Source organism: Lithobates pipiens, unplaced genomic scaffold (assembly GCF_037356315.1).
Source record: "Lithobates pipiens isolate NorthernLeopardFrog02 unplaced genomic scaffold, aLitPip1_a1.2 Scaffold_22, whole genome shotgun sequence".
NCBI classification, from domain to species: domain Eukaryota; kingdom Metazoa; phylum Chordata; class Amphibia; order Anura; family Ranidae; genus Lithobates; species Lithobates pipiens.
In genome coordinates this window covers 307,004,979-307,019,017 of record NW_027507784.1, presented here as the reverse complement: position 1 = coordinate 307,019,017, position 14,039 = coordinate 307,004,979, and the positions used below count along the sequence as shown (strand labels likewise).

Sequence of the window (14,039 nt, the reverse complement as noted above, 5' to 3'; positions counted from 1 at the left end):
TAGTAGTCCATTATGTGTCACTTACCTGACACAGAAGCCACCGATGTCCCCTGTAGTCCGGCGCATCCATCTTTTCGGTGGGGTCTCGCAGCTCCGCCGCTGTCATTCGGCGGAGCCGCGATGACGTCACTCCCGCGCATGCGCACGGGAGCCGACACGCGCGGCAGCTCCGTTGTTGGAAATGCCGCGCTCAGTGCGCCTACGCGCCGCTGTTTACGGTGCATGCGCCGTAGACAGCGCTGCCTGTCTTCGGGCAAATATCTCCTAAACCGTATAGGTTTAGGAGATATTTCTTGGACCTACAGGTAAGCCTTATTCTAGGCTTACCTGTAGGTCAAAGTGGTTTGTAAGGGTTTACAACCACTTTAACCCATTCACTAAAATCTCATACAAGCTTAAAGTGGATGTAAACCCACTCTCATCCTTTCGAAACTACTGCAATATTGGTTATCTAGAAGGATATGCACGCCTCCTGCATGTATACTTATCTGTCAAATGTCTCCCCTCTGTTTGCTATGAGACCCGAAAAACTGCAAATTTTGTGGGTGGGTCTGTTTTCCAGGGCTCAGTGGGTGGAGTCGTGATGTCAGTAGACTCCCCGCCCACCTCTACACTCCCCTTATCAACATTCATTTTCTCCTGTGTATTTCTTACACTGAACTTCTGCTATGATCACTAACATCCAGGCAAAACACAGAAAAGTCCACTCATGACTTCAGCATGCTAAATCATGCTGAGGTGTGGAACAGCCAATCCAGCAGAAGAAAGGAGTGGGAGGGAATTAAAAATAATGCATGTGTCTTAGGCTAGTGCATGAGATATGTAAATCACCGGTCACTCACAGCAAGGGGGAGGATTTTGACAAAGTTTTTCTGTTGGCCAAGATTTATCTCACTGAACAATAAAAGGATTGCTCAGAGCTGGATTAACTTTGTGGCAAAACTGGGCTCAAATGATAGGAAATCTTACTCTACATTATGACATCAAATTATTATTTTTTTTTTCCGAGTTTACATTTACATCCACTTTAATAGCTGGTGATCCTGCCATGAAGGTCCTTGTTAAGGCACTCCCTCAGTCACTCAGGCTTTTGATGGTGACTACAAGTGTCTTTTTCAACACATAATTTAGGTATGGTCCACTGTTGTCGTCATCAGAGAAGCTGCCCTGAAAATGGCACACAACCATCGCTGGAGTGCATGTAGACAGGAAGTGGCTGCAGGAGATCAGCAACATTGTGATGCAATAAAGGAAGAAAAAAGTGTGGAAAAAAAAAGCTTGGGTGCTCTCAAACCCACATTCAGTGTGAACCTAGGCTTAGCGCTCTTATTTGATACAAGTACACATTATAGAGGGATATTCATTGTTCATGTTTTCTGTCTTTACAACTGCTTTAAATTATAACATGGATTGTGTAGATTTTTTTTTTCTCTACAAATTTGCCCTTTAAGGTCCGGGAGTCAATACCTACATCAACAGTTGGTGCCTAGATGTTCAAAGGTGTGCCCAAATCATTATGTAAAGTCACAGCCTACAAATCAATTCCCAGATCTGTGAAATGGGTTGAACTGCTCGGCCATGACTTAAGACTGTATGAAGAGCGACCGACCCCGGGCCCTAATGAAATGGTTATGTGTAGGGCTGCACGGTATGGTGGCCATGCTTGCTTTTCATAATTGGTTTCTTTTCTGATTGATCTCTACTGATAGGAATAATCGACCTGTTGACAACACGTTCAGTTGATCTGCCGCACAGGGTGAGAGTTGTTTTTGATTGAGAGTGAAAATCCGGTAGTCCATGACCATTATTTAATGGTTGCATCTCTATTTCCACCATGTAATACTATAATCTGATTGACATACGATTGTATTCATGCACTGAGTATATCGGTGCTGCCCTTTGATGCAAACACACTGATAATTTTCCACCCTCGGTGATAAACTCCTGAATAAATCTGCTTTATATAGAGTCAAAATCCTTCTGAAGGGAAGTTATGGCTATTCGATTGTTTGAGGATTTGATTGTTTTAATTGAATCCTGCGGCCGCTATTATGCCAGCCATAGACGATCTCAGCCGGTTCAGCAGGGACTGGCAAAGATTCAAACTATGCATGGGCAGGCTGATTGTACCCAAGTTGATTGGTCAACTTGGGTACAACCAGCCTGTTGGGTTTTACATGTGATTACTGCTGTGTGACTTACAGCCTGCGTTTCTTGTTCTAAGCAGTGGCACCCAGTGTGGTCTTCTGCTGCTGTAGCCCATCTGTTCTAAGGTTGGATGTGTTGTGCATACCTTGGTTGTAACGAGTGCCCATTTGAGTTTGTTTCCTTTCTCTCATCTCAAACCAGTCTGCCCATCCTCCTCTGACATCAACAAGGCATTTTTCTTCCACACAACTGCCGCTCTCTGGATATTTTCAGACCATTCTCTGTAAACCCTAGAGATGGTTGTGTGTGAAAATCCCAGTAGATCAGCAGTTTTTGACATACTCAGAGCATCTCATCTGTCTGACACCAACAACCATGCCATGCTCAGTCAATTAACCACTTGCTTACTGGGCACTTAAACCCTCCTGTCCAGACCAATTTTCAGCTTTCAGCGCTGATGCACTTTGAATGACAATTGCGCGGTCATAAAACACTGTACCCAAATGAAAATTTTATCATTTTTTTCCCACAAATAGAGCTTTCTTTTGGTGGTATTTAATTACAGCTGGGAGTTTTTATTTTTTGCTAAACAAACAAAAAAAGATGCAAAAAAAAAAAAAATCATGTTTAATAGTTTGTTATAAAATTTTGCAAACAGGTCATTTTTCTCCTTCATTGAAGTGCGCTGATGAGGCGGCACCGATAGACTGAACTGGTAGGCACTGATAGGCTGCACTGATGGGTGGCACGGATGGGTGGCACTGATGGGAACTGGTAGATGACACTGATGGGCACGGATATGTGGCACTAGGGTACAGCACGGTTGTTGAGGCAGATTGTAGGCACTGATGGGGGGCACTTTTTTATTACTGAGGTGGCACTGGCAGGGGGCAGGTGGGCACTGGTAAGCTGGCCGTGATCGGGACTGATGTCCCGATCACGGCCCCCGGTGATCGGCTCTTTTTTTTTTTTTTCTCCTCGCGAGGAGGAAAAATAGCCGATTACCGGCTCCGTTGTATCACATGATCAGCTGTCATTGGCTGACAGCTGATCACGTGGTAAGGGGTCGGGATCGACCCCTTGCTTCGATCCGTGATCAGACGAGTCTCATGGACTCGCTGATCACAGAGCGTCCCGCGCACGCCCCTCAGGGGGCGCGCAGGCCGCTCGTGCATGGGACGACGTCAATAGGCGTAGTCCCGGCAAAGGAGGTCCGCGCTGTAGCCGCCATTTGGCTAGAGCGCGGATCCCTAGTGGTTAAAGTGGTTGTAAACCCTTAAGCCCCTTACACACTATCAGTTTTTTTTGCTGAGTTTTTCCTTCAGATTTACTAAAACCATGTAGTGCAAGGGCCTGCCTGATTGCATAGGAATTGAAACTCTTAAGGTTTGACCTCATATGGTTTTGGTAAATCTGAAGGAAAAACTCAGCAGAAAAACTGATAGTGTGATAATAAGGCTTACCTGTAGCTACCCCGGATATCTCCTAAACCTGCATGGTTTAGGAGATATCCCCTGTATGTCTCAACGTCATTGGTACATGCGCACTGAAGCAATGGCAGTACGTGCCTTTACTGGCAGCTCCCTTGCACATGCGCAGGAGTGATGTCATCGCGGCTCCAGCCAATCACAGCGCCGGAACCCGCTATTCCTGGAAGTAACTCCAGGAGCGATGACGCCGGCTGGATCGGTGAACAAGGATGGCTGCGGGGACTTCGATCTCTGCATAGCATACTAGCTCATTATGCCTTTGTCTTGCAGGTTTTAGTGTTGTTTTTTTTTTTGTTTTTTTTCCCTAAGTGGGTTTACAACCACTTTAATCCCCTTTCTTCCCCATTCTGATGCTCGCTTTGAACTTCAGCAAGTTGTCTTCACCATGTCTAGATGCCTAAATGCATTGAGTTTTTTTAGCAATTTTTGTTAACAAGCAATTGAACAGGTGTAACTAATAAAGTGGCCAGTGAATATATCTGAAATGTTAAAATAGGTAGTTGATTGCCTTTAAGAACCTTCATGTTGTGTTCAGTGAAGTGACGGCCGCTCTTTTCTGTGTTCTCTTGCAGGGGTTTCGGGAAGCAGGGATTCCAGTGTCAAGGTGAGTGACACACACACACACACACACACACACACACACACACACACACACACACACACACACACACACACACACACACACACACACACACACACACACACACACACACAGCCGCCAGTAGAATATTGCTTCTCTGCAGAGCTGCCAAGTCTATGATTTATTGACACACTCCTGTGGCTGTGTACAGAGAGGCATCTCCATGCCGGGGGAATCTCCTGCTGCTTGTAATTATGTAACAGATAATGATGTGAATGCTTTTAGAAGCCGGTGTCTTCATACAACCTCCGGTCAAACCACAGTTACAAAATCATCAGTGTGTTCTGTTTATTTCCTATAGCTGAACACGGTGAATAGTCTACAGTGCGTTTTCCTTGTTGCGACATGAGAAATGATTTGTTTCCAGTTTGGGGAATGCTCCACCTAAAATAAAAAGAGCCTCTTGTAATCTGCAGAGCTTTGTATGTAGAAGCACAGAGACTGTGCCGCTCATTGCAGCGTATGGCTGTGTAGGGCTGTGTGCTGCAGCGAGATAACAGTTAGTCATTTTTCATATTTGGGATTACTGGTACAGGAAGTCAGCTGGTTGCTTATTTGTGTCTCCTCAGCTGTCCTCTGCCGCTCGGCTTGCCTGATGCCGGGGTGAATTGAACAGCTTCTGTTTTCTGAAATGCAGCCTCCCCAGCGTTCCTTTAGGCTGTTTACCCCGTGTTCATCCAGTCGTGGTGTTTTAGTATGCCAGGCAGGCGCATCATCCGGCCCAGGTACATCGTTCAGTCTCAGCATATTTCAGCCTCCTATAGACTCAGAGTGGGCTGGGCACTGCACCCGTGCCTCCAAGGCACACCAAAACCCCGGGACTGGGCTGGGCACTGCACCCGTGCCTCCAAGGCACACCAAAACCCCGGGACTGGGCTGGGCACTGCACTCGTGGCCTCCAAGGCACACCAAAACCCAGGACTAGGGCTGGGCACTGCACCCGTGGCTCCAAGGTACACCCAAACCCTAGGACTGGGCTGGGCACTGCACTCGTGCCTCCAAGGTGCACCAAAACCCCAGGACTGGATGCATACCAGCAAAGATGGCTGGTTACAAATAGATAGCCCCACGTACACACTGCAGTGTTGGACAGCAAATATTTTTTTTTAGCTGCAGACAAACGTGGATATGAGAGCAAAATAATAAAATAAAAATACAAATATATGCAATGCATTTGTTTTATGTTTTATCCTTGTAACCATTTTGCTGCCAGAGCTATTTGTTTTATTTTATTTTTATTTTTTTTACACATGATAAAATACACATTTTTAAGTGTGAAGATTAGGTTAAAAACAAAAAATAAGTTCTATTTTCTTAAAGCCTGGAGAATAAAATAGTGGTAGTTGAATTTTTTTTGGGTCGCAAGATAGTTGCAACGGTTTATCAAACCCACATTTTTAAGTAAAAATATGCACTAAAGTGTGTGTGTGTGTGTGTGTGTGTGTGTGTGTCTGTGTGTGTGTATGTAATATAAATATAATATATTTAATATTGATCAGCGGTAGGCAAGCTCGCACTTTATCTGCGGCAAAGCAACAAATCCAATCGTTCCTGTGACTGTCGGTCTTGCAGTGCCTCATGCGACTCATAATTCAACAACAGCTGGAGTACTGAGGCTGCCAACTCCTGATATAGAGGTACTATGATGACATGTATGCTGTACACGAATGGAGTAGAACGCCATAAAACACTACTCTCTATTAGCAGGGTCAGTGCCTGCATCCAACACAAACTCAAAGTAGGAAGTGATGTTTGAAAATGACTGAATAAGTTTATTAAATATTTAGATAAGCCGAAGCATTTTTGGAGGTTTGTCTCCTTCCTCATGGCCAGTAAAGCATTATATGAACATAATGCATCAGAAAATAAATATCTGTAGTAGAATATAAATGATTTTTAAAAAATTATACATTTGTAGTTGTGGGATGCAAATATTGTCTTTCTTTTGGCCTTGTGCAAAAAATAGGTGGTTGAGTTGCAGTCTTGGCACTCCCCTAAAGTAATTGTAAATGATCACCTAATGAAACAACCTATTCAATTTAAAATGGAAATTAAAGCAAAACATTTTCGTATAGATATAAAAAAAAATTATAAATGGCTTTTTTTTCCCTCTTCTTTCAAAGTGATCACATTCTCTGCGTCTCTCTCTGCGTCTCTCTCTGCGACTCTCTTGCGCATAAGAGCTGGGGGAGGAAAGCGGCAGCACACTGAGCTTCCCAGTGAATTGCTAGTGTAGCAAGGGCGAGTCAGTACAAGTCTGATCATTGGATGAGAGTACGAAGAGTTTCCAGCAAAGCTAGAGATCTGACTACGGTGTGCTTTCCTACAAAGTAATGGGACTAGCAGGGACACCGGGGATTTCGCATAAAGGAAGGAATATAAAGAGTACAGGAGACTTTCTCATACAAGTACATGGTACAGCAGGCACATATCAGGAATATGAAGTGTTGGTGTAACCAGCGCTTTGCGCTCCAACAGTGGCTAGACAGGGTTGTACATTGTCATGACTGGGATGATTTGAGTCCTGACCGCAGCAAAAATAATATCCCATGTTGTGTTTGGTGAGCAATACTTCTGCCAAATGCAACCCATTCAAATGAATAGGACCATGCCACAACTGCCTGTAATGCGGGTGGGTGCATTGCAGTGGTGTATGCTTTTCAGCATTAAAGGAGAAGTACAGCCGAAGCTGGTTTGGCTGTACTTCTCCTGTGGATCACAGGAATGCAGTGCAGTCTGTTCTGCACTCCTGTGACTTGCTTTTAGCAGAGTGTAGGATGAAATCTGCTCTCTGCTAAAGTCAGTCGGTCCAGGCTCGGGCGTCATCACGACCCTTGTAAAAAGCAGTTCACTTTTCAGAGGGATGACAATGGCTACTACAAGTGTGAAAGAGCCCATGGAGTGCTTTTGACTTGATACTCGGCCTATAATTTTTTTGTAACTACAACCACACAATCCCCATTGCATATAAGCAGAGGCATTCTATGTGAAGGTGGCTATAAGTGTAGACCTTCCTGTTTTTCTGTTGACGTTCACTGAGCTGCTGTCGGTCAACCTGACCTATTATTATAGACCGATACTAAGGGTGTCGGGCATCAGAGAGCTGCCAGTCTGTGGAAACTTGTGGTACAGGAAACCAAGATGTACAGATATACAGTTGTGTCAGGTTTTAAAGGCTGCATTTTGCCCTTTGAAGAAAAAAAAAGAATAAGTGCATATTTTTGGCACGTGGAAAAAAATGCATTTATTTTTTTTTTTCTAAGGAGCCTGCAGAGCATTGCACCCGTGATCAGCAGATCACGGGTGCAATGCCAGGATCCTGCAGATGCTCTGAATAGCTGTCTGCCCATACCTCCAACACCAGCAGGAAGTTACCCAAGAGCAGGAAGATTAATGAACTACAAGAGCGCTCACTAGCACCTTCACAGTTCATTGTGAACAGCAAGCCATCAGCTGCAATGGCTGGATGTTACTTGTAGTTTATTCACTCACAGGAAACTGAATGATGAGGCCGTGTGAGTGGAGCCCCGCATTGCCACGCAGTTTTCAAATTGTGACAGTGGGTGCAGGAAGATCGCCAACTGTCACGGGGGAGGGAGCATATGCTGAACATATTACATGTTATACCCTAAATACAAGTGTAGCCTGTTCAGAAAGGTGAACTTGGCCTTTAAAGGGGTCAGTCCAGCCCTAAATGATCTTCATAGATAAAATGGGATTTGCTTGGGTTCCCCCTGGATTCTTGGATCTGCAACCACCTTGGGGTGGGCATGCCCCCCCCTTTCGTTCCTCCATAGATAAAGATAAAATCAAACAGTCTCTGCACATCCTGTCCCACAGACACAATAAGGCGGAATCTCTCTGAAATGCCACCCTTGGGAAGTTGGCCTAGCTGATACTTGTGATAGGGGACCAGCATTTTGTACTGTCTTCCCATACACCAGCATAGCCATTCACATCAATAGTGGAATGTAAAGACACTGGAGGCACTCCAGATATTTCCCATGTCTCAGCTTGTTAGGAAATGGCTTTTGTGTAAAGGGGAGACTATTGTATAACCAAAGAGAACTTTTTTTTTAATTCATTAATGTAAATGTTAGGTGAAAGTGGGGTGTGTGTGTGTGTGTATGTATGTATGTGTGTGTGTATATGTATATGTGTGTATGTGTATGTGTATATATATATATATATATATATATATATATATATATATATATATATATATATATATATATATATATATATATATATAATAAATTTGAAATGTGGAGGAGCAATCAAATAACGTCATATTTAAAAAAAAATAAAAAAAAATTGAGTGTATGTGTATATATATATATATATATATATATATATATATTCTCAAATGTTTTTTTTTTTTTTTTTTAAATATGACGTTATTTAATTGAAATGTGGAGGAGCAATCAAATAATGTCTGTTATGGCTAATTTGCTTAGCTCACTTATATACTTACCTATACATAAAATAAGTGATTAAAACCTTTTATCTATATGAATCAAACCATGAAATTAAGAATGAATGATACATGTGCGAAAAGGATAACAATCTAATTTATTTAAACACTATAGTACAGAAAAGAAACGTTACCCCATATAATGTGGAGGATACAACCTTAGAAACAACGATGTTACCAAATATTGCTATAATGGTCATACACATCCTTTCACGAGATTAATATTATATTAAGGCAAAGTCCTATGGTATACAGGGTTACAGAAAAGAAAAGAGACATAATAATAATACAGACACAGTATCTAGTTTTTCCCTACGTTACCATTTTTGCAAAAGTGCAGCCCAGCGAGATGAAGAGAGATAAGGAAAATACATTACACAGGGATCTTACGTCTCCCGTCCATGAGAGTTTGAGAGAGAGATTTAGCCTCTAGGGACTAGATTTATGTGGTTAGAAAACCTCATGCCAGAAGAAAAAGAGAACGTTGGGACTTTAAATGAGGCGGTGACCGGGTAAGGTCAGTTGCCTCCATCCCTATTTGAATAAAGCAATCAGGATGACTGGGGGTTGGGACTTTAAATGAAGCAGGCAGGTGTAAAACATTTACATTTATTGGAAAATCAATGGTAAGTTGCATGAGGGTAGTCATGAGTACACCAATATATTCCATTCAATGGATAGACATACAGCAATAACAATTGACCACAAAAATACAAATCACATATTACAAGTGATCATTAAGTAAGTAAAACATATGGTTGGCATAAAACATGGCATATAGTAGCTCTATGCATTTCGTGGATTCATCCACTCTTCAGGAGCATGCATGTGGAAAACTGAATGCTGTAGTATAATAACAAATAATATCTGTAAGGTCTGACCCTGTCACGGAAAGTAGAGATTAAAATAAAGTAATTAGAGGTAATATTGGCTAGGATAAACCCCCCCCAAAACCACTCTCAAAAGTACTTACATTGTCTGTATCTATGCAGTAGCAATGTGCCAAAAGGAATCAGAATAACCCCATATGGGCATCACTGATGGGAGCTGAGGTGGTTAAGGCAGATCAGGACTGGACAAGGATGGTTTCCAAGAAAGGAAATTCCAAAAATTAATAAGGGTCAACAGTGACCATAAGTGCTAAAAGTAAAAGAAGGATTGTAAAATAAGTTGGCGGGTCATATTATGTGGTACAATAGGTCATCTGTCCTAAACTTGGTAAAGGATAGGATAATGAGATGCTAATGAGTGTATAGGTAAAGTTAACTTAGTGAGAGTAGAAAGTTAAAATGATTGGAAAGGTGAAATACATGGGATATATAAAGAAAAAAATAAAGTAAAATTAAAGAAACCATATCAACCAAAATGGTTAGATGAAATGAAATAGAAGTGCAGCATACATCAAATAGTGAAAAAGTAAGATCAAATTGCCTAATAGACACTTCAGTGTTGAGTGCTCCACAAGGTGTGCAGATAGAGGGCTGGAACCACCATGTGAGTCAAAAGAAAAAAGAAAACCTCATGCCTACCAATCAGAACTCAGGTTCACCTCATTGGTTCAAAGTTGCCTCCAATTCTGATTGGTTATAATTTCAAGCCCAGTTAAGAACCAAACTTCCGATGCCTTTGTCTACATAAGTTGAGGAACTTCCTTTGATCTCTGACCCTGCCAGTTCCGAAATAAGACCTGTTTAATGATCTCTTGATTTACAACTGTCAGCCCTCTTTGATACAACATAAATTAGCATTTCAAGGACTCGTGGCACAGAAAAGAGGCACTATATCTATCTGAAATGGCCATCTCTATGAACAATAGGGTAACTTAGTTACTATGCAGACAGCAGTCCAACAGGTTTGTGTATTTGAGATACCAAGAATAGTAAATATTCTAGTATACATGTTACATATACCCAGAACAGGGCATAGTAAGTTAATTAGAAAGTCCTCACAATGGCTCCCTTGGAGCTCCTTGCTATAAATATTACCGTATATTTCAAAATCTCCACCACAAGTCATATAAAAAAAAAAAATAATAATTGATGTGTGTATATATATATATATATATATATATATATATATATATATATATATACTCTCAAATGTATTATTTTTTTAAATATGACGTTATTTAATTGCTCTTCCATATTTCAGTTATATTGCATATACTTTGTAAATTCTCCCTCTATTGGTAAGCTGTTTGGGCAATGTAAGCTTCCTGCCTTTAAAGTATACCCCCATTATTTTATTTTTTTTCTTTAGGGGTCCCGTAAGCTCCAAAGGGGTGTTCTCTGTTATGTGAATTTACAGTCCCATGTTTTGGGGCTCTATAGGGGTTAAGGGGTAAAAAAAAATGAAGGGACATGCAAGGATCTGATGAAGACATGCATTGGCAGGGAGGAGACATTTTGTTATTTATTACAAGTATGTTTAAAGTTTTGGATGGCATGGGGGACAGGCCAAGCCCTCTGTCGTCCTCCCCCTTCTCTTTTTTTTTTTTTTTTTTCTGCAGTCATTGGGACATTTCAACCCTCTCCCTGTCCTGTTGACCACAAAAGGCAAGGGAAAATCTTCCCATAGGGACTAATGTTCTGGTAACACCTGGCTAAGATGAGAATTCCCTTCACTTTGTGAAGATGTCCTCTCACTTCTTGTTGACATAGGAAACAAAAAATAACTGACAGGTTATGCGCAGGAACAGTAGTCTGCTGAGGTGTCTGCAAAGTGACCGTAGACATGGTCTTTTCCCTATATTGGTAGATCTGGGTGATGATCGCCTCCGTGTCTGATGTTTTCTCTATGTTGGTAGATCTAGGACCGGGGTGTCCAACCTTTTGATCTTCCTGGGCCACATCGGAAGAAGAGGAATTGTCTTGGGCCACACATAAAATATACAAACGATAAGGATAGATGAGCAGAAATAGTCGGCTAAAACAGGAGTTAACTTATCACTGATATAATGTAATATTTTTTATTATAAAATTAAGAGGGCAACATAAAACTAGTGCAATATTTGACACTGTTTTTTTATAAATGAACATCTGGTTGGATGGGTGTAGTAGCAATTCTTATCGAATTCTCAGGATGCTCATCGGATATTTTGCTTCTAATTTTGCCCTTCATCTTGAACCTTGAAAATGGTTCCTCACAAATATCGGTGCTGCCGCAAAACTGATGACATGGATAAGGCGTGATTGTGACAAGTGGGAGTTTTTCTTTGGAAAGATGAAACTTTTATAAAAGTCTAGTAAAAAGATGCTGTCAAATACTACTTCGGCGCATATATTCGCCAAGTTTAAACTCATTTTTACAAATTAATTCCTCCCCAAAATCCGCATTCTTGGGTCAGTTTACTTTTTTGTGTTGGGCCGCATTCATAGCCGCCTTGGGCTGCCTGCAGCCCGTGCGCCGCAGGTTGGACACCCCTGATCTCGGAGATGATCACCTCCCTGTGTCTATGGCTGAGGAGCCTACTTGGTTCTTAAACTTCAGGAAGTCACTGAGATAAGGCTGGAAACAGATATGTGTGGCTGTTGCTTGTCTGTGTCAGTTGCTCCATCAAACCACAAATATCTGCTTACGGAGAAGTGACTTAAGTGTCATAAGATTAAGATAGACATTTGTAAAAGGGCGCAGAGATAAGACAGCACTGCAGCCATGGCGGGGGTTTCGCCACCTCGGACTGTTGCCTTTAGCTATATTGCTAATGGCACAGAGTTAATGAAAATGTTGCCGTAGCCACATCATGCTATGACAGAGCCCATCTGTGTTTTGTAGCAATCATATGTTTAAATTGCAGGTTTGGAATGCAGAAGAGTAAAATTCAAAGGGATTATGACCTAAGCTGGCGGACCTTAGAGAGATAAGGGAAATGTACAAGTCCGTACATGATGTTCTATTTACCAGGCCTCAAGCAGAGTCTTGTCCCTGTGTTCCAGCTGTGTGCCGCTGAACATCTGATGTCACTGATGGTGTTTGGTTGCAGATCACTCCAGGGAAGTTCTAAGGTGGTGTCAGCTGGTTGGGGGCGACTCCAGGCAATGAGTGAAATCGGTCAGTAAACTGGCAGTAATGCAATTTCTACTCCTCTTTTTCTCTATTTCAGGAAATTTCAGTTCTGCTGTGCACTTAAGTAGAACATTTCCACAGATAGGCTTTGTATTTTTTGTAAAATTCTGTGGAAGTTTTAGATATAAACAATGGTATTTACTCTTTTGTTCTTAAAGCGGTGTTCCACCCAAAAGTGGAACTTGCGCTCATTGTGCACCTTTCCCCCTCCGGTGCCACATTTGGCACCTTTCGAGGGAGGGATAGGATACCTGTCTTTCACATGTATCCTGTTCCCACTTCCGGGAGCCTCAGCCGTGGGTAATTGATGTCACCGCGGGGGCCCCCTCCTCCTTACCCCACTCGCCGGGCCAGTAGGAGAGAGGAGCGGGGCCTCGCGCATGCACAGTAGGGTTCCCAGCGTGAAGCCGTAAGGCTACACTGCAGGAATCCCTTACTTGCAATGGAGGTGGCAGCACCCTACAGATGTTGGAATTATCAACTCTGGTGTCGACATCACTGGACTCCAGGACAGGTAAGTGTCCGATTATTAGAAGTCGGCAGCTGCTGGCTTTTAATTTTTGCAGCGATGGGGGACCTCCCGCTTTTAACAAGGATTTGCATCTTTCCTAGAAAAAACAAAAAACACTTCTCCAGAAACAGGGATTTAATTTTAAACTGCAAAAATCTTGAAATCAATAATAATCGATGAATACAACTAGTGGAACGGATTTGCCTCTTTTCATTGTAATAGAATAAAAGTTATTATATAGTGCCTATGTTTTTCTTATAACGCCCCTTAAAGCGGACCTCTTTTCATATTTTGAAATTTGTATTGTATTGCAATTTTGTGCCACATCCAGTAATAGAATTCAAAAAGCAAAAACCCCTAATGGTGGACTTTTTAGGCACGTATCAAGTAAAAAGTATAATTAAGTAGAAAAAACAATGATTTATTGTAAAGTATCATAAAAATATATATATAGCATAGAAAATACATTTACATAGAAGTCACCACTGTACATACAGTAACCTGGGGTGCAAGAATATCAGTTTACTGTATCTACAGTAGTGACTTCTATGTAAATGTATTTTCTATGTTCTATATTTTTATGATACTTTACAATTATACTTTTTTTTACTTGATATGTGCCTAAAACGTCCACCATTAGGGATTTTTGAATTTTTCATCTTTTCATCTATTAAATCTTTTGTCCTTGTTTTAACACTGGATAGTAAAACC

General features: G+C 41.7%; 1 protein-coding gene across 1 annotated transcript in view; it reads left to right on the top strand.

The window, feature by feature from the left end:
* Positions 1-14,039, top strand: part of PRKCB (protein kinase C beta) — a 344,681-nt gene that overhangs the window by 16,778 nt on the left and 313,864 nt on the right. The window contains exon 2 of the mRNA XM_077449335.1: positions 4,211-4,242. Coding sequence (XP_077305461.1) covers positions 4,211-4,242 — 32 coding nt within the window. The remainder of the gene's footprint in view (positions 1-4,210; positions 4,243-14,039) is intronic.